The sequence below is a fragment of the Opisthocomus hoazin genome, chromosome 10 (assembly GCF_030867145.1).
Source record: "Opisthocomus hoazin isolate bOpiHoa1 chromosome 10, bOpiHoa1.hap1, whole genome shotgun sequence".
NCBI lineage: Eukaryota > Metazoa > Chordata > Aves > Opisthocomiformes > Opisthocomidae > Opisthocomus > Opisthocomus hoazin.
The window spans coordinates 22,343,744-22,363,784 of NC_134423.1; the positions used below are offsets into that span (position 1 = coordinate 22,343,744).

Consider the following 20,041-nt stretch of genomic DNA (forward strand, 5'->3'; position numbering starts at 1 on the left):
GAGCATTAGTAACGGGAGTCTTTGGTCATTTTGTGTGCTTTCTGCACCGGAGCTGGGTGGCTTGTCACGCAGCGTACCGAGCGCCACACAGCTTGCTGCTTTTGAGGACTGCTGTGTTGTGTTATGCTTGTTAGCATAATCAATGCTTCTTTCATCCATCTTTCTATGAGTGCCAGTAAAAGTTATCCAGGCCAGTTTGTCATGAGGCAGACGTCACCTTTAACATCCATAGGAAACTCTGTAAGCGTCCTGAAAGCTAAAGATCTACTTTGTCTTCAGTGCCTGAAGAAATCCAAAACTGAAATTAAACCAACTGTGTGCTCTGGAATCTCGGGATTTGACCTTATTTTTCCCAGAATATTTTGGGTTTGTTTTTTTTTTTTTTTTTCCAAGCTGAAGAACTTTGGCCCTAACATGAGAGCCCCCGGCAGAAGTTTAATTTTCATAATATTGTCAGTGAGAAGTAATAGTTGTTATCAAAATATAGAGTATGCCTGAGGAGAAGAAATGTTTTTCTTGTAATCTGCTGCATTTCTTTAGTGTTGTCAATCATTTAACTACTCTACAATATTTTAAAGGGATGTTTTCCATTTAAAAAAATAACTGAACATTGTCTGTGTCCCTGTTTAAAAATCCCTTTAATTCCAAGAGGCGTACTTTGGTAGTTCAATGTAATTATTATTACTTATATTCCATATGCTTCAAAAATTATGATTCAGGCTCTCTAAAGTCATTACATTGACTTAAAAATAATGAGATTAAGCAATAAATGCATACATACTTCCCGTTGTTTCCTCTATAGTCTGTGGCTTTGGAAGCTTTAGAATGCAGTCGAGTTGTGTTTTCAGGCTTTTGTCTGGACTGTAATAGATAAAAGTTTACCATTTTATTTATAAGAAACCTGAGATTCTTAGAAAATTAATTGATTCTAGCCAAATTTAAAAGCCCTTAAGAAGAACAATGACCGTTCTGAGACTTGCATGTAAAGTTGAGACCATTCACAACGGTGTTGTAAGTGATTTGCTAACTGGTTACTCCTCTCACTAGTTTCATTAGTAGCAGACACGAACTGTTTACTCTTTTACAGAAGGAGTGTAAATACCATTGCCAATTTCAATAGATTTACAGACAGGATCAGGCATATATAGAACTTGGGATTTCTTCTGAGTTATTTTCAGCTGATAGTACATGTTTTTAAGCAGCCACCATACTGAGACTATCTGATGAAAATAAATGACTGTCCTTCCTCTTCCAGGTATAGAGAAGAGATCCACCCATTTACCATTTGCACAGCAACTTTCCACCCCTGTTTTCTTTGTACTCTAAAAGAGGCAGAAACAAAAATCTGGGCTTTTTTCAAGCATTCTGATCTTTTAACACAGCTTCATGCCCTGTGTATTTCACTGCACAGAAAAGCTTGTAAAAGAATGTAAATGTATGTGGTTTGAATGCTGGGTTAAAATAGAAAATATTTGATTTCACTGAATAGTAGGATAATTACTACAATAGTGCATAAGATTACTGTAAAAATACTTAATGCTCCCTGCTGCATACATAATGTTTTACTTAAATTATCTACTATGTTTATATTATAAGCCAAGAAAGTCATACATATAAAACTTTGCTTGTTTGAATATTAGATTTTTCCATTTGATTGAAGTTCCCAACTAATGGAAAATTATAGTTTGGTGTGAGAAATCTAATTAATTGTCAAGACATTTTGACAGTTAAGTTCAAGCAAATGCTGCATCAATTAAGTGTAGTTATTTACTGAATAGAGTTCTTGAACTGAGAACCGAGGAACAGGAAGGGAGTGCATGGTATGTTTTTAACAACTCTTTAATGTCTGTTTTGTACTTGCGGCATCAAAACAGGGTGCCATTTTTCCATCCATAAGGCCCCTGTGGGGAAGAATCACTACTGCAATTCGTGCCCTGTGGTTAAGTCAAATGAAAGATACACCACGTATCAACATTTTCTTCTGGTAACACAATTAAAGCTAGGTAGGTCATGCTACAAGGCAGAAGTGGTTTAATGAAGTCCAGGTGGCAAGCTGTAGTCAAATCCTGTCACCTGGAATGATGTGCCTTTTGTTCATTTGTCTGACAAATTTAGTTTTTATAACACCAAGATAAAATTTCCCATTGGTTCATTGCCGACTTAGCTTGTCTGGAAGGCATCTCATTTCATTCCCCTCCTTTGTGCGAGATATTAAAAAGATATTATTTATTACAACCTGTTCCAGAGCAGCGTCACCTCTGAGTGTGGTCTCCCACCGGAACACAGTGAGGTCAGTGAAACTAAAGGGTGGTAACATAGGGTGGATTTTGACCTACAATAGAGATTATATGGACACTTGATATTTGCTTGATTGCTGGTCTGGTCATGTCATTCTGCTTCTACCAGAAAACAATTTCTAAGTCTTTATTTCTCTCCTGTAGACAGTCAGATGTGCATTTCCTACGTAAGGGGACAGGGAAACTGCTCCTATTAAACATGTGGAGGTCAACTGGACAGAAAATGGTTGATTCCCTTGGTTGTCAGTCTGGAATAAAACAGTACAGTTCTTGACAAAATGTTTATTTATTGGTTTGTCATCTTTGAGCATTTTCATGTCTGCATTATAGTCATGATATTCGTGGTTAGAGGTTTGTTCTCAGTCTTGCTAGTAAAACACTGTTTACTCAATGCATGTGTTCTGTGTTAATGTAATTATTGATACTTTGATATAAGAGACCTGAATAGCTTGTCAATCATATTTAAGGTCAGGTCTTCTGTTCTATAAAAATTCATCACTTTATAGAGGTAGCCAAAACATTTATATAACAAGGTCTTTCTGAACTGAAAACGAGTCCCAGAGGGGATCTAAAGGTGTACCAGAGAGCCTGAAAGAAACTGGAATCTATGTTATTGTGAAAATCACTGCTGGTCTGCTCCTGCTGAAGCGTCTGAAATAGTTGGACTGGTGCAAGTGTCGCACAGAGGGATTGTGGCCTGGGCTGGCTGATACCCTGGACTACATCAGAGTGGTTTATAGATAGAAGGAACAGCTTTGGTTTATGAAAAGAATGACGGTGCTCATGACTGTGTTGTAAAGGAGAGAAATATGGACCATTGGCATGGAGACGAAATTTTCAGTGTATATTTCATTGAGCATGCTGAAATCAGAATGGCTAATGATCCACAGTGCCAAGAAACCAGCCATCATGCACAACTGGCACAGAAGCAAGAACAGTTGTAGTAGCCTCTGTGTAACAATAGTGGTGATGTTTTGAGGTAATGTCATAGGTGATAGCATGCAGTGGTTAGTGAAGGTTTCTAGTTAAAAATGCAACCCCCTTTGAAACCGTAGAAGTTGGTCATAAGAAAAGAAATATAACCTGCTCTTGAAAGCAAGTTTGTATCCTTACAAAATCACTGGAGAGAGATGAAAGATAGGAAGGAAATGGATTTAAATTCTTTAAAATGTGCCTCTTCAAAAGCCATTTTTACCTGCAAGCAACCAAACAGGTATGTTATTATTTCAGTGTTTTTTTGTTCTACAAGTTTATGATCCTTAGAGTTGCTTATATAGAACATCCCAGACACGCAGGATCCCCCAAGTACATCACAAACCATCTTGTTTTTCATTTGTGTACAAGTGAGCTTTAAAATTGAGCAAGGCTTTCATATGAAAAAATACGATATATAAGATTGGATAATTGTATAGGTTTACAATAAAAGTAGTTCACAAAATGTGTATTCGCTAAGCTGACTTGCTCTAAAGCAAACTTATATTACGTTTCATTTTGACTCACAGAAATTTGAGTATTAGTAATTTTTCATGCCTCAGTAATAAGATCCGGGTAGCAAGAGCTGCAGGTCAGAAGGTGCCAGGAATGTTCACGAGTGAGGAAAGCTCTAGTCTGGGTCAGATTTGCTGCCTTCAGCAAAACTATTGCACCTCTTGGCCCCTATGAGAAAGATTCTGTGTGTAGTCAGCCATTCTCCTGACTATAGTTTTGCAAGTTTTCTGCATTTTTGATTACATTTTTTTGCAGGTCTTTAGCTCCTTAAAGTCAAGGTAAGTGAGAAGGAATCACTTGTACCCTGATTTTGGTAATGAAACCAGTAGATGGCTTGGGACCATTACAGAACCAGGCAGATGTAGCATCTGATGGTGAACAGAGAGAGAAGCCTATTCTCAGTTGGTTTTCAGAGAGGTAGAATGTCAGCTCAAGCCTTTTAAATATCATGGAATAAAGCGTTAGATATAATTCACAGATATCTTTTGAGCATTAAATATGTGAACTATCTCTGTGTTCCTTTTGACTTGCTATGTTACTTTTAAGCCTGCTATCTAATTCAGTATTTATAGCTTTTTTACAGAGTATTATTCAAGAATAAGCTTTACAGATATCTCTTCCATCTTCAGTGTTTCATGAGTGTTTTCCTTTTTAATTCAGGAACACAAGAAGCCATTGCAATGTGTCTGCATGTAGAGACAAAACAAGCCGTCAATGAAACCCTGTGTGACAATTCCAAGCGACCGCCGGCAATGACCCGTACTTGCAATATGAGGCTTTGCCCTCCGAGGTACATTCTAATAATGAAATCATATTGTAGCAAAGAAATGGTTAATATGACTTAAATAAACATTGGCTTTCTCAGAAAGGATTCAGATTGCAGGACTGTGGTCTTGCTTTGGGATGAAATTTCACTACTTCTGTTTTTAACAAGGTTTTGGGGTTGGGATTTTTTTTTGGTCTTGTTCACTCCTTTTCCACTCTTCACATCTCACTAATAAAATAGGGAACATTTTCTGAAATAAATCTCTTCTGTGTAGATGTTTGCCAGAGTTGGAAAAACAGCCTTAATTCTTCTTAGTGGTACAAGGAAAATTTTAGAGCAGTTTCACAAAAAAGCCCAGAGAATATTTAGTTTCTATCCTTACTGAATGAAAAAAAAGTGAAATTATGATTTAAAGTTGTTTTCATTTCATGCTTCTTTAGTAGCTCCACACGGTTTGTATGGCTTCTTACGTTTATTTGGAGATCCTAGGAAAAGAACAAACCCAGTCCAAATCCAAGAAAACCTAGCTAATTTGGTCACTTGAAAGGGCAATATGTGAGATTTTGACTTGCGCTGCCTTATTTACCCGCTTTTGGTCTCTGACATCACTGATCCTTTGCTTATTGTTTCTACGTGTTAGCAGAAACCTCCTCTTGCAAAATGTAGGGAAGAAGTAAACAGGAACAGGATGCTTTATAGAAAACATGTACACATTTAAAGGAAGTTTTGTAAATGTAAGAAAGGTCTATTTACATATTTATGTTTAGAAATATAAATGCCAGCAGGTTGCCAACAGGCTGTGCTTTTATGAGGAGCATTCGGAAAGTAAATTTGGGGTTGAATTTGTCTGGAAATAGCTCTTTATTTTCAATAACTTTTGCATTTCCTTGTTACCTGCAAGTTTATAAATCTAGTTTATAGTTTTGCATCACAGCCAAGCCAAAGGGAGGTTTTCTCAATCTGTCAATAACTATGCCTTCAGTTACTTCTGGCTGGGATCTGTTTGGGTATGATTGCTCCTTCCTCACCCTGAAGTGAGTCGCTGAAACGTGGGCTCTTGGCTGTGTTGCTGGAACAGGTGGCAGAGCGGGCCCTGGCAACGCTGCTCGGCGACGTGCGGGGTTGGGATACAGACGAGAGACGTGCACTGCCAGCAGCCAGGAGGATCTGCTGCACCTGCCGAGGACTGCAAAGACAAGAAGCCTCATTCTTTGCAAGCATGTAACCAGGTGGATTGTCCCCCTGTTTGGCACGTCGAAGAATGGCAACAGGTACGGCTGGGTTACCAAAAGAGCGTAAATGTGTTGCTCTGGCCAGGAACTTCAAATTCTCCAGCAGGAATAACATGGAAGGTAGCTCCTAAACTTTGGTATGTAGAGTGTTTCAACTGATTTCATTAGAACAAACTAATCCAGGGTCAAAAAAACTACTTTTGACTACTATGCCAATGGGTAGTCACAGGATGAGGTGGAAAGTCCTTTTTAAGATTTCAGAAGGCTGGATACCGGTTACTCAAGACATCACCTCTCTTTCTGTGTTCTTCAAATGCAATGACTTGCTTTTGGAGACATTGCTGCTTTTTTTTTTCCTCAAGGACCAAGTTTCCTAAACTCCCACAAGGTATAGTAACTGGTATGAGACCTGGGCAAATCTATGTGTAAGATGCAGGTTTTTCTTTAAGATTTGTACTACTTAATTGCATTCAGGTGGTGTGATTTTTTTTAACTTACTAGTTAGGTTCGTGTCATCTCTAATATATTAGCTGAATGTTTTAACAGAAGAATTTTGTATGTGCTACTTGCTTTTTAATTTAAAGTAGATGTCATTTTTCAAGAGAGCATAATTGGGCAGGGGGGAGAGCTTACAGCGTTTGTGTAAAATAAGTGTGATATGTGAGCACAGATGTCCATGGTATGCTCTCTTCTTCTCCTTAGTGTTCACGTACTTGTGGAGGAGGGATTCAGACCCGCAAAGTGTACTGTAAGCAGCTGTTGACAGATGGAAGTTTCCTGAAACGCTCTGATGATACCTGCCACGAACCTAAATTGCCAACTAGTAAGCCATGTGCAAAAGTTGATTGTCCTCCTCAGCTAGTCATGCGAGAGTGGTCCAAGGTGAGTAGCCACCAACAAGGGGGAACCAAAACCTTCAGTTGCAACATGAGCTCTAATGATTTCTGCTTGGGTGAAGATGATGTCTGGGAGCAAGAAATTCACAGGCTAGCTAAAGGTTTCGCAAGGCTTGTACCTGTGGATACAGTTGCCGTGCATCCCTGCCTACAACCAGACTGACCACATCCCCCTTCCTGAGCTGTGTTTGAGCTGCTGAAGGACAGGCTGTAATGCATTGCATGCATTCTGCCAGACATGTTTAGCTACAGTTATTTTATACTATGGCTTCAAAAAACCAAATCTTTGCATTGTTCTGGAATATGTCCTCCTCCTTGCCCATTTAATGCAAGCTTGCTATGACTCCATGTTCAAAAAGATTTATAAAAGTGAATTTAGAAGCTGCACTTAAATTTTGTGCAATGCAAACTAGGAGAGAGGATTGAGAGACTTGACACACTGTTTAGAATATGCTGAATTGTTTCTCTTCGATACTAGATCTTGTTGCTCTGTTCTGCCCATGGCTAAAGAAATACTGTCATGTTATTTTAATTGTTCCTGAATTGTTTGCTGGAAGAAATTATCTGTCTTATATTGCCTGGAAGAATGGAGAGAGTTTAGTGTCTGGATGACACAAAGGTTCATAAGAAGTAAAGCCTGTGCACTCTCTCTCAGATGGAAAAAAAAAAAAACAAAACAACAAACCACTTTAAAATTAGCATGTGTGGCATGGGACACCAAGTTTAGCTTGACTGCATCCTTCCTTTCACAGTGCTCAGTAAGCTGTGGTGTTGGAATCCAGAGAAGGAAACTTGCCTGCCAAAACCTAACAGCAAAGGGACAATATGTCACATTAAATGGATCAATGTGTAGTGGTCTGTCTCCTTCACTGCTTGTAAGGTCTTGTCAGATGAATCCCTGCAACAGTAAGTATGTTATTTGATGTAGTTTCTTGCCGATTTGGAATGATCTAGTTATAAAGAAAAATCTGTATACAAGTTAATTTTCTCATCTCCCTATACTTTCACAAAGTTACTAATCAGGCATAAACTGAATGTCATAATTACTAGACCAGTAATAACAGGATTCTTTTTAATTTTTTTTCTGCCAGTCAGAAATAAAGGTTATGATCTAACAAATTAGTTTTTGAATAGACTTTAATGGTACGTGCCTCTCATGCTTGTACTTACCTACTTTTGATTTGATTTTTCCTTTATCCTTTACGCTATCCCAACTGAAAAGAAAACAACCAATCCCTAAATTGAGTATAAATTGCAAAGGACATTAGGAAAGATAAGAATCCAGTTCTGGCTTGTCTTTTTACTGTGCATTTGTATTACACCAGACATTTCGCTTAGCGTGGTGGAATTCAAAACCTGAGACTCTGTGCCAGTGATAACTTTAGGTATAATTTCTATCTTTCCTTGTAGAAATGAGAATCCCAGTCTCATGATCTTTGCAGGAAGTGATGACAGTAGAGACACTCTTCAAAAACCCATTATTTTTTACTGTCTATTTAAAAATCTTTTCAGAAAAAGCTGTCTATAGGAATTGTACAGTTGGCGCACAATCGGTCTGTGGTGCTGATGGGTAGCTACGCTAATTACATATGTGTAACACTGATGGAAATACCTTACTGATATAGAGTAGGATGAATTATGTAAAATAGTTTACAACAGGCAGTTCTAAATGCAAGTTCCTTAAGTCTGAACCTGTGCTCTCCTTCCTTTATAAAGGAGAGTTTTAGTTCATAGGTTTGGGGTGCAGGGCGCTGAAAAGAAAGGAAAAAATGAGAGGTTTTAGTTTTGGGGTGGGGTAAAAAACAGAGCCTTGGTTTTGATCACAGATCACAGAGATGGACGTGTTTTGACCTAATTCATAGTGCTGTCAAGAAATAGCTACTTTATACATTTTGAAGCTTTGTTTTAAAAATTATTCACAAAACAAAGTAAGAAATAGAATAATTACTGATTCATACATAATATGAAACTTCTTTTCCTGGCCTGCATTTCAGATTAACATGCCAAAATCCTGAGGTTCAAAACTCCACTTAAATAAAGCCCTGTGGACTTTCAGGAATGTCCTTGGCATAAGGTTTAATAAAATATTTTGAGCTGCATATCTATCTGAATTTAATTAATTGTGGATAGTTGGATGGCAGTGAAGCTGGTTTGCAAATTGCTTAGCACAGACTGATATTAAAGTTACATTGTCAGCTTCCACCGCAGTGCCAAGAAAGTGGGACAGTGGACTGCAGAGGGAATGCGATCGTACTGAATGGGTGCAGATCAAAGTCATGAAAGAGCATGACTATCCAATCCCTTCATCTCCACAACCACTTGGAACAAGGGAGCCCTTGCAGCTCAGCTCTGCCTGGCGATTCCCTGGCTAGGCAACAGGAGGGCAGGGGAAGGTGTGGGATGTCTCCATACCCACAGTTCGAGTTTGGGTTTTGCAGAAGGAGCCAGGGCATTGGGAGCAGTGGCCTTGGATTCACAGGAACATGCAGGAGGCATCTCCTCCTCCTGCAGCCGTGGGCTCAGACTGCCTTGACGGGGCAGTGGATAGCAGGCAGGACCTCAGCATGGCCCCAGGACGGGCAGACGGCTAGCTACGAAGAGTGAAGCAGACTCAGTGAAGAGTAGTTTGGTGCATGGCATGTGTGCTGTCAGGGGTTCTTGCCTCTGGGAGGAGTGTTTCCAAATGGGCCTCCTCAAGATTCACGCTTCTGTGGCTGAGATGAGCTCCTTCTTTTCTACTGTCTTATGACAGTGCGGAGGCTTTTTAGATTTCATCTTTCAACCTGGGACTAGTAATCATAGCTGTTTTCTACTTAATAAGCCCTATTAAGTCAGAAAGATTCCTGACTCTGGGTTTTGAGAAGTAGGATATAACAGGAGTCTAGCCCTGAAGTCACCAGGACCTGGCGCCCAGCTAAATCTGTAGAGGACCTTTAGAGGTCATGGACGCAGATGGATTTGTACCAGGTGATAATGTCCGGTGGCTCCAGAACAACTTAATCCTTAAGAAATATTTACCTTGTAGGAAAAAGACTCTCCTGAACAGTCTGTTACCTCAGCAGCTGCAAGATTGGATGATACTAAGGATCTAGAAAATACATACTTATGTGGCCTCATATATTTATATGACCTTATGTATTTATATGGCCTGCCATCCACAACTCTGAACTTTGTTTCACTCCTAGCCTTGCTCACCAGTCACCAGTAAAAATACACACACCCTTTAGTGTTGAACTGCTAATGAGAGTTAGTGGTCTTTCTTTTTTTAAAAAATGAAATGGATGAGACTTGTTAACATATTTATAAGTATGCACTGGTTTTAATTCCATGTTGGAATAACTATTGTAAACAGAGCACAGCCTGAAGTATTTTAATTTGTGTGTTTAAAGTTACACTTACTGTGTCTGTAAGTTGGATTTTGGAAATGGAAGATTTAATACTGGAACACTTCCCTAAAAATAAATGTTTGGGGCCCAGTAACTTACTAAAAACAGGACGCTACTTTAATAATTTTAGTAAACTGAGTGCCTAAAGCAATTTATTTGTTGTGCCATGTGAAATGGTTGAGGGAACCGTGTATCTGGATAACGAATACCAATTTAAAAGCTGTGTAATTATGAAACCATGATATTCCCACAGGTCTGAACTCATTACCCAAAACATTGAAAATAACCATTTTGTTTTATAAGCATAAGAATGCACTCTAGGGTGTAGTTCATATAGTGTACACACTTATTGAATGCTTGAAGCATTTAGCTTTTCACCTATTTCTTCACAACATATTTGAAGCATATGTATATAAGAGGCATGCAGTTTTTCAAATATCATTTGTGTGCCATGAAGTGTAGTTGTCATTTTATTTATGTGCCTACCAAGTGGAAGAGTAGTAATGATTTCAGATTCAGGTACGCTGAGAAGCATTTTGATTTGTGTGTCCATTTCCTGGCCCATCAACTCATTCTGCAGGCTCTGAGTTTTTACTCTGTCATGTACCAAAAAGCTGGGTCACCAAACACAACTGGATTGCTTTCCAGCACCATGGCAGAGTGTTTCCCGGCTCTTCCCAGTTGGCCAATTTCGTCTTGCATGGAATGAACTCAGTGCGTGCCCTTGCTCCACACCTCCTGCTGTGCTTTGTTTCTCACCTACCTGGAGTTTTCTTAGTAAGATTAGTTCTGCTGATCAAAGTGGGGCACGGTAGCTGCCAGCAGTGAGTCAATACAGTGGTACCCAAAACACAGCAGTCGTTCTCGTGTTGTCTCCAGCGTGCCTACCCAGCCGCTGCTGGGAAAGCCTGCCTGTGGTGGTGGTGGTGGTTCAGGCAGCTCCCTAGAAACCTTTCAGCATCCACATGCCTGCAGTGCAACGCAGGAGAAGCTCTATCAGTGTCTCCATACCCAGGCTGCAGGAAGCTTTATGCAGTTATTGGTCTGCTTTTCTCAATTCATCTGATTATTTAACCTTATTTCTCTTTCCTCCCTGCTTTCTTGACACAACACTGTGAGCAACTCATCTTTCAACCCGAAGAAATTACCTTCAGCCACTGATTACAGGGTGGCCTTGCTTTTTACATGTACTGTGTCTTCACTGACTGTTTCTTTCACCTCCTATGTTGCTAACAATCAGACAACCAGCATGGCCAGCCAACAATTCAAATAGCAGTCAAGGGGAGCCTCGTTTGTTGGATAGGTTTTGTTTTGTTTAGATCATTCTGCACTTGACAGTGTTCAAATATGGGGAAAGTGATAATGTATTCAAATTTTTTGATTCACTTTTTCCATTGCTGTCATGCCCAGCCTTTCTGAGGCAGCAATAGGAAGTATGTAGGAAATAAAACCATTATATGATTTTATATAATATAAATTAATACATTATACAATACACATATATATACATTTATGTATATGTGCAGCATTTATGCCCTTCATACAGGTGTATGTTGACTGTATGTTTTTATTGTTAGGAGACCTGGGGAAGAAGCAACAGAATCACTGGCTGGAGCAGGGGAATGCTGTGGTTTCATGTTGTTCATATTTTTGCAATTTTTGTGACTCAGGTAAAAGCTGAGCATGTTGCGATCTGACTTGAACAGAGTTGGGAAAAGCTCTGTCAAGCATTCTGTGAAAAGTGGGTTTTATAAGAATGAGTGACAATTGTTAGATACTTTTCAACACTTTGTTTTCTTTCAGAGGTTAAACCAAAGCTTCCAGCAAAGTATTCTGCACATGGACCTCAGATAGTCAGTATTCACCGAGTCTATATTCAGACAAGACAAGAGAAGCGCATTAATTTTACCATAGGAAGCCGAGCCTACTTACTCCCAAAAACATCTGTTGTAATTAAGTGCCCTGTACGAAGGTTCCAGAAATCACTTATCCGGTGGGAGAAAGATGGACAACACTTACAAAACTCTAAAAGACTTGGCATCACAAAGTCAGGATCGCTGAAAATACATAGTCTGGAAGTTACTGATATTGGTGCATACAGGTGTGTTGCAGGCTCTGTGCATGAAACATTTGTACTCAAACTCATTGGTACTGACAACAGATTGATAGAACCACCGAATCTTAGAAAACATGCCAGTGAGACCAGTAATGCAGATCAAAATGAAGCCAACAGCTTTGGGGCCAAATGGCATGAAATGAGCAAAATGTGGCAAATGTGGAGCAAGAAGAATGAGCTCTACCTTGGTGACAGGCAAGTAAACGATCAGCCATTCCTGCGACATCTTGAAACCTTTGGGAGTAATTCAGCAGAAGACTTTGGCTCTCGTGAATTCAAGAATAAACGCCTGGAGGCAGCAGTTCTTCAAGGCGCCTATAGCATGGACACTGTGCAGTTTGAAGAACTGATAAGGAACATGAGTCATCTCATCGAAACTGGAGAAGTCAATGATGACTTGGCTTCCCAGGTCATTCATCAATTAGTTGCTGAATTTTCTAGGCCTCCACAACCAACTACTGAAAAATGGAAGGGGGGCCAGGATGAAAAACTTGCCTCAAAACTCACAGGCAAATCACCCAATGAATCTGAACGTTTCAGCACAAAAACAGTTGATAAGTTACTGTTTGACCAGAAGGTTCCAGTTATTATGAGGCAAAAGGAAATTCCTCGAGTTTCCTTCAACAAAACAGTAACTGTACGCATTGGAAATACAGTTTTTCTGACCAAGAATACTCATGCTGTCAATCTGCTGTGTGAAACAGCTGGTATTAGTGAAGTGAAATATACTTGGACAAAAGATGGTGAGACATTAAAAGCCTCTAAAAAGTAAGTAAATATTTTCTCTTTTGTTTTTGAATGACTTACTATGTCACTATCAACTGTAAAGTCCACCCTACTGTGCAATATTAAGACAAAGTGTTGTAAAAATGAGGTAACCATGAACACTGTGCCTTCCATCTTTTTATTTAATTTATTTTTTTTCTTTCAAGTGTCTGTCACATTGTTTGGCTTTACTAACATCCAAGTGTTATGTCCATTTCCACAGTATTACGTGGGAGGATTGACTTTTTTACTGGGTGAAGTGTTCTGGGTGTCCTAATCCTGTATTTTGTGATCTGACTTAATATTTTCAGCTGCATCAGAAGATGAACAGATTTATACTCAAATTAAGAAGCCTATTGGATCCATTCATATACCAGATACGGTGGGACACATTAACAACTTCTGCCATGGTATAGATGAAAAGAACTCTTAGTCCTCACTCCTTTTAAGGAGGGAAAATATCACTGCTACCCTCACTATCCTTCAAAACTGTAGATCTTTAGGTATAACCATAGCTGCAGAACTTCAGCTGAAAGAGGGAACTTTTATGGAATTTTTTTTTCCCAATACTTTAGGATTTACAAATATTTCTGCTGAGGACAGTGGAATACAAAATAATAAAGAACTTCATTACCATCATATTTGAGAACTACACCTGAAGAACAAGTACAGCAAGTGTGTGTTATATTCAGATATTTGCTCAAGACTGAGCAAATACTTTTACTTCATTGCTGATAAATGAGAAGCTTACCTGATATTAACATTAACTTCGTGTGTGAGCCTCTTGGAATTATAGCTAGCTCTTGAGTAATGAAAAAAATGATTCTGAAAAGATAAAGGTGCTTTTGGATATTTCTCAACATACTTAACTGATTAACCACACTGCCAAGAAAAATATACTTCTGCAGGGTGATCAATTAAAACAAAGACACCAAAACTAAGCCATTTTTAAAAGTGCAAATGTTTTTGGAACCATGTAGCTCCCACCATTGAAGTTTATTTTGTGAAATATGCATAATTTTCCATTAATTTGCTGCAAGTGATACTTTTTTTTTTTTTAACACGATGTTTTGTTTATTCACAAGTATCTGTTTGATTCCTAATGTCTACTTTCATAAATTTTCTTCATTTTAGTCCATATATTCTTGTACTTAAGGCATACCTTGGCAAAGTAGGTGTCTTTCCTGTTATTTTCACGGCAACGTTTCTTATACACAAATCCATATATACATGTGTGTACTCAAAAGCCAGAGACATTAATAGCGTTACATCTGAAAAAGAATGTGAGGAGGTAAATGGGCTGTTTATCTGTTGGGTTTGTAAAAGAAGGCCATACTTGAGCCAAGCACGAGGTGGCTTGTTTTGTTGAGACACAAGTATTTTTAATATCTTTGTGTGTATCTCTTACTTTTGTAAGTGTACTCAGTGTGGGAGAATGCCAGAGCTACAGTTTTTTTGGACGTGATGAATGTGTGGCGTAACTCATGTAAGTTACTGCTGAGAAAGGCAACAAAGGGGACAAGTCCAGGCTGCTGTTTTCAGCCTCTTCCCCAGCCTGTGAGGCTTTCTCGTGTCTTGCCTCTCAGATGGCAGGCAAGGTAGTCAAGACACTTGTGGGGTTTTGATGGAAGACTTTAGCTTAATTGATGATAATATTTAAAAAAATAAAACCAACCCTGCAGCGGTTTGGAAGTCAGATTAGACCATACATTTGTGAATTCCCCAGTCCTGCTGAAAACCAAGCTTCCTCTGGAGAGATGTATTTCTTGCCAAGCCTCACTTTTAACTTTGATAGTCTGATTTATTCATGCTGTTGTTCCCAATGGATTCCATTTTGTAGTAGCAAACTCACTGTCCTCCAAAAGTCAGAAGAATCTTCCACGCATGTATTGCTTAATGTTCTCCTTTTATTACCAAGGAGGAAGCAGAACTCTTACTGCATGCACTGGTCTGGAATGGTAAACTCCTGAAGAGGAGTTCTGCTGCTGTATCTGTGACTCTCGCAAGATTCAGCTGGCTTTGTCACAGGGTAGTAACCCTGGTGTCTCCTTGAATATTCTGCAGGGTGATCCTGGACACCATTGGAAAAGTGCAGATTCAGAATCCTACTCAAAAGGAACTTGGTACATATAGATGCCTGGCTGTTAATGATTTTGGTTTTGATATGGAAGCATCATTGCTATTGCATGCAGGTAAGTCTGTAGCATCCACAGAATCGGGCATGTTTGGTTTTTTTTTTCCAGTATAAGCACCCATCCCCAATCCAATGTGAAATAGTTTCTTTCATTGGCAATCCATGAAAGTCTGCCTGATTTAACAGGTAGCAATAAGATGATCTTGTTGCTCTAAAACCACGGCGGGTGTGAACTGAGTCTGCTTGTATCTGTTCCACCTGTATTTTCTGTCTGCTCTATGCAAACTGAATTCTGTTCCAAACGTGATGAATTTAAATACAGGATCTATGTTTATAAGTCAAGTAAAGCTTTTAAAACTGATTATCCCTTTAATTTTAAAGAGATTCCTGTCATCTTGTCCTCCTTGTTAAATGTTACAAATCTGGAAGCCAGCAGTCTCTTGGCAGTTGTTGGAGGAACAATCGTGGCAAAAACTGGAGCAAATATTATAGTTGAATGTCCAGTGAAAGGTAAGCAAGAACTCCACTGAAGTTCCCTGTAATGCTGGAATCGGAAGTGTGCCTTACATCTTGAAAGGAATTACCAGTAAAGGCAGAAAATCATTGTTCGTTCGTCAGTTTTTATTAGGCATGTCACCCACACCAGTCCTATTTCTTTTCTGTCTGTCACTTTAATTTACACACACATGTATGTGTTCAAACCGACTTTCCTTTAAAAGTACATTTCTTTCCATGAAGTGGTCTGAGGCTCCACTACAGAGCTTAAAGTGCACCAGAGAGAATGACGATCTTGCTGCAATAGCACGCATGGCCAGCTGACTTGCTCATCAGAGAACTTTTCTTATCCCGATCTGAGATGCACACATGTCTAGACTATTGTTAATACCGAAAATGAAATCTCCAGCCATAGCTTAATCGAACTTTAAACCTGACAATGAAGTAAACTTGCCTTTTAGAGCCATCAGTCTGCAGCTGCAGTAAGGACACAAAGAAAAATGCCGAGCCATGAGAGCAAATAGAGATTTTGTAGCTGAACATCTGTGGAGCAGCATTAATGTTTATCAGAAGCTAGATGCATTAAACAGTTTACTGCTTCATTTTATTTTCTAGTCCTTTGTTGGAAAGATACATATTTTCTTTTTAATCTCATCGTTACCATCTGTTAAGTTTAAATTGTAAGATTTAACTCACAGTGGCAATATTCTGTCAAATATTTAACAAGCTAAGCTCAGCCCTTTGTGCCTTGTTGAAGATGTCTGAAAGCGCTAGTGACAGCGACTGTTGCAGCTGAACGCAAGAGAGACTTCAGAGAAATCAGTGTGCTGTTCACATTCCCCAGTATTGCTGGGGGAGCGCGTATGAGAAAGCGTGTTGATACTGAACCAGAGTAGTGCTAGAAATATATATATATATATGCAAATAGTTCTGCATACAATAGTGGCGCCAGGCTGACATATATGAGGACATGTGGCTCTGCTATTTGCTGTTGTACCAAGGCTAATTCTTTGATAAAGTAATATTTTCCGACTATACTTTGGCAAGTCTGTGTATAACTGACCTACATCTCAAATTCAGCAGAGAGTTAATGTCACACTGTTAATATTAATATTGTTAGGATGGGTAAGCAGTTAGCAATTTAAATATAAATTAATATTTTCACATGGGACTGTAGATTTCCAAATGCTTTAGAATTGTGTATACTCATGAGCCAAAGTTTAGTTATGCTAAGACACCAGTGTTAACTTAAGAAATGATTTATCTAATTGCTTTATTTCCTGTCATTGCCTAGGAAGTCAGTATTACTATTTCTGAATAAAATAGAGCTTGCATGTCTTAAAATGTCCCTAAGCTGAGAAGCAAAACTTACGAAATGATGTAAGCAGAGTTTTTCTGATCTCCTTTCCTTAATGATAATTTATGAACCACTGACTTTAAAAGATTGAACTTAATAGTACTTTATGCTAATACGTTTGTCTAATAGGTGGGACCCAAAACCATGTCCATTTGCAGTGTAGCAGGATGAGAACTTTGTTGTGAGTGATGATAAAACATGATGTGAATTATCAGACAAGGAAGAGTGTGAATCAGAAAAAATACTGATATTTCTGTGCACTCGAAAAGTTCTGTTCCTACAAACAGACAATGTGAGTCTGCAAGAGCCCTTTTCTCCTCATCAGACATGTCAAACAGATACATCTGATCAATCGGACTCTTGCTAGCCGACAGAATAGTTCTCTGTAAGAAGAACCATCTAATGAATAAGGTGTCTGTGTGTGTCAAGAAGTTAGTGCTATGCACTAGCAGATTTCTTAAATTACTTTTAAATTTCTTGGGTGCAGTGATTTCTGAGGTTTATTTCTATAGGCTGGATAATTTTTATACACTTTGTATATTTTTTTGTAGTTGTTCAAACCATAATTTTCTCTGTGAATAAATCTGCACATTGAGTTCTACATTTTGTGTCTACCAGTGTAAAGTCTATTTAGGAATTTTCTTTCTGAAAAGACATAGAAAAATTATGCACATATGCAAAATGGTAAATTAATGGTTCATTTAGGAGAGACTATCATGCCATAGAGCAGTACTTCACCTGGAAGTAGGAGCAGCCTACCCAACAGTCTGACAGAGACAGTTGCGAAAGGCAGAGAGGAGGTGGTGTTGGAAGGAAAGCTGCGCTTCCCAGCCTCCTCCGCGGGCCGGCTGACGGCCCCGCACTACACCCTCGGTGATTCCAGGCCTGGAGAGAACGGAGCATCTTCGACTTACGGGGGCTCTGTTTGCATTGGGCTGTGTTACACACGACAGGTCTCATATGATGGTTTTAACGGAAGGGATGTGAGGTTTAATAGCACAGACAGTGTTAGCCAGCTGACTACAGCTTTTTGCTTTTTTCATTGTTACTGATTTGGTTCTTTTTTGTCCTTTTGAAAGTTTTTCTTGCATGCTCCAAAAATCACATTCACATTGAAAAAAACTTTGAAATGCTAAAGAGCAGTGTATCCTAACAAAGAAAAGGACATCAAGGAACAGATCAAGAAAAGCTAGCTAAACCGCTGAAAGTAATGGTATCGATTTCTTTTCTCTTTTTATCACAAAACTATTTTTCCACTAATTATAATAAACTCACTTTTATAGCTCCCACACGAGCATATGCTAGAAGATATTCATAACAGTCTGGGTAGATTCATATTCCATCCTTACAGCCAAGAGCTTTTCAATCAACACACATGGTATAAATATCAATACTGATTGCTCCAAATTACTCTTGGATAACATTTATTGTATTTGCAGAAAAGATCGTCTTGTGATTATTACTAAAATAAACTAAAACTGTCAGACTCCATTTATTGTGGAACCTTGAAAGTTCTCAATTGAAGTAAAACGGGAGGGGGGGGGGGAATTAAAAATAAGTCTAAAATGTGCGTTGTCTGCCCCCTGCTGGTGAGAGGGTAGCAGGGCCGGGTTGGGTTGCGGGGTTTGTGCCAACTACCTTCTATCGCATCTCTGAAGTATCTTGGCACAGAGGCTTTTAAAAGTAGAAACTCCATCCAAATTCTACTTTCCTCTGATTATATTTTGGCTCTCTAAGAATAACAAATTGAGAAAAAAATTGTGGGAAATACACAAAACCTGTTGAATCAGGGTCATCTTTTTGCACACACGTTTCACAAAGATGGACCGGCTACTTGCTGTCTGTATTGGAACTTGAAACAGGTCCAGATACATCCAGAATTTGATTTTTCCATCTGTTCCTTCATTTACCCAGGCTGTTCCAAATATAACTTTGATGCTGTTCTTTGTCTTCTGTGCTTAACCCCTCAGAAGACATCTCAGTAAAGAAAAATGACAGTTTGATACGTAGGATTCTGGCTCTTCATTTCTTTTAGGCTTTTTGTGTGTTCTTGTAAAATATATTAGTAATGGATTTAAAAGATTTAAAGGGGCAAGTACAGATTTATGAGGAAGGAATAACATTATAATTGGTATAATAAAAGGAAAGTCTTTTGATCTTGTGCTTCTTTTTACTATAACGGCATCTACATTGCAGGGGGGGATTGATCAGGCGTAAGTGGGAAGGACTGAAAGATTTACTTCAGAAGCTTAATTGTGCTTTGCTTTGTATCTTGCAACAGTCTGGGAACCTGTAAACAGAATCCCTTTGGATATAACTAAACTGAAAGGTGTGCCTGGGGACTACGCCTGTTACTTTCCACATACTAATGGGCAGTAAGTCCAAGGTGTCCAGGCAAGATGCACCAAGTAGCACAGAGCAACTCTCATCCAAACACGCATTGGTTGTGTTTTGGGACCTCGGTACTAACTATGTCTCTTTACAAACACATCCCTGATGCCCTCCACTACTTGCTGATGTAGATATAACCTACAGAGTTCATAGGGAATAAACCCATAAATTGCAACATTGGTTTTTTGATGTGTGTTTCTCCCTTTCTCTTCCAGCTTTCCCTATTGGGGCGGGGGTGTCCTTCAAATTCCTAATTCAGGAAGGGTTAAGATGGATTGCATTAGAGGAAGGTATAATTGCAAAAATAGATTAGAGTTCTTGGAATGTTCAGCAAGTGTGTGGGTATTAGCTTGATACTTCCTACTTCAATTTGCACAAAGCTGTCAAGAAATTCCCTAGGCAAAGTTTAACCAGTTCTCGTGGTATTAAAGAGGAGGTTAGCTTGTTGGTTAATACCTGATGAAACATTCAGAAGGACCAAGTGGTCAGATTTTACAGTGGAGAGAGGTTACCAGTAGGGTCCACCAAGACTCTGTTCTGGGATTTGTGATGCTCAACATTTTTATAAAAGTTCTGAAAAAGAATGTGAACAGTTAGTTGACTAAAGCTGTGAAGGGTCAAGATTTATAAAGGCTAATCAGATACAAAACTCCCTGCCAAAAGTTGCAGCAGGATCACACAAATAATGTTGAATAGCTAAATGAAGGCAAAGGATGTT

At 39.0% G+C, this 20,041-nt stretch overlaps 1 protein-coding gene across 1 annotated transcript in view; it reads left to right on the forward strand.

Annotated features, from left to right (window-relative positions):
• Positions 1 to 20,041, forward strand: part of ADAMTSL3 (ADAMTS like 3) — a 195,170-nt gene that overhangs the window by 153,913 nt on the left and 21,216 nt on the right. The window contains exons 17-23 of the mRNA XM_075431302.1: positions 4,446 to 4,575; positions 5,630 to 5,822; positions 6,486 to 6,665; positions 7,432 to 7,585; positions 11,869 to 12,949; positions 15,011 to 15,138; positions 15,462 to 15,590. Of these exons, the coding sequence (XP_075287417.1) occupies positions 4,446 to 4,575; positions 5,630 to 5,822; positions 6,486 to 6,665; positions 7,432 to 7,585; positions 11,869 to 12,949; positions 15,011 to 15,138; positions 15,462 to 15,590 (1,995 nt within the window). The remainder of the gene's footprint in view (positions 1 to 4,445; positions 4,576 to 5,629; positions 5,823 to 6,485; positions 6,666 to 7,431; positions 7,586 to 11,868; positions 12,950 to 15,010; positions 15,139 to 15,461; positions 15,591 to 20,041) is intronic.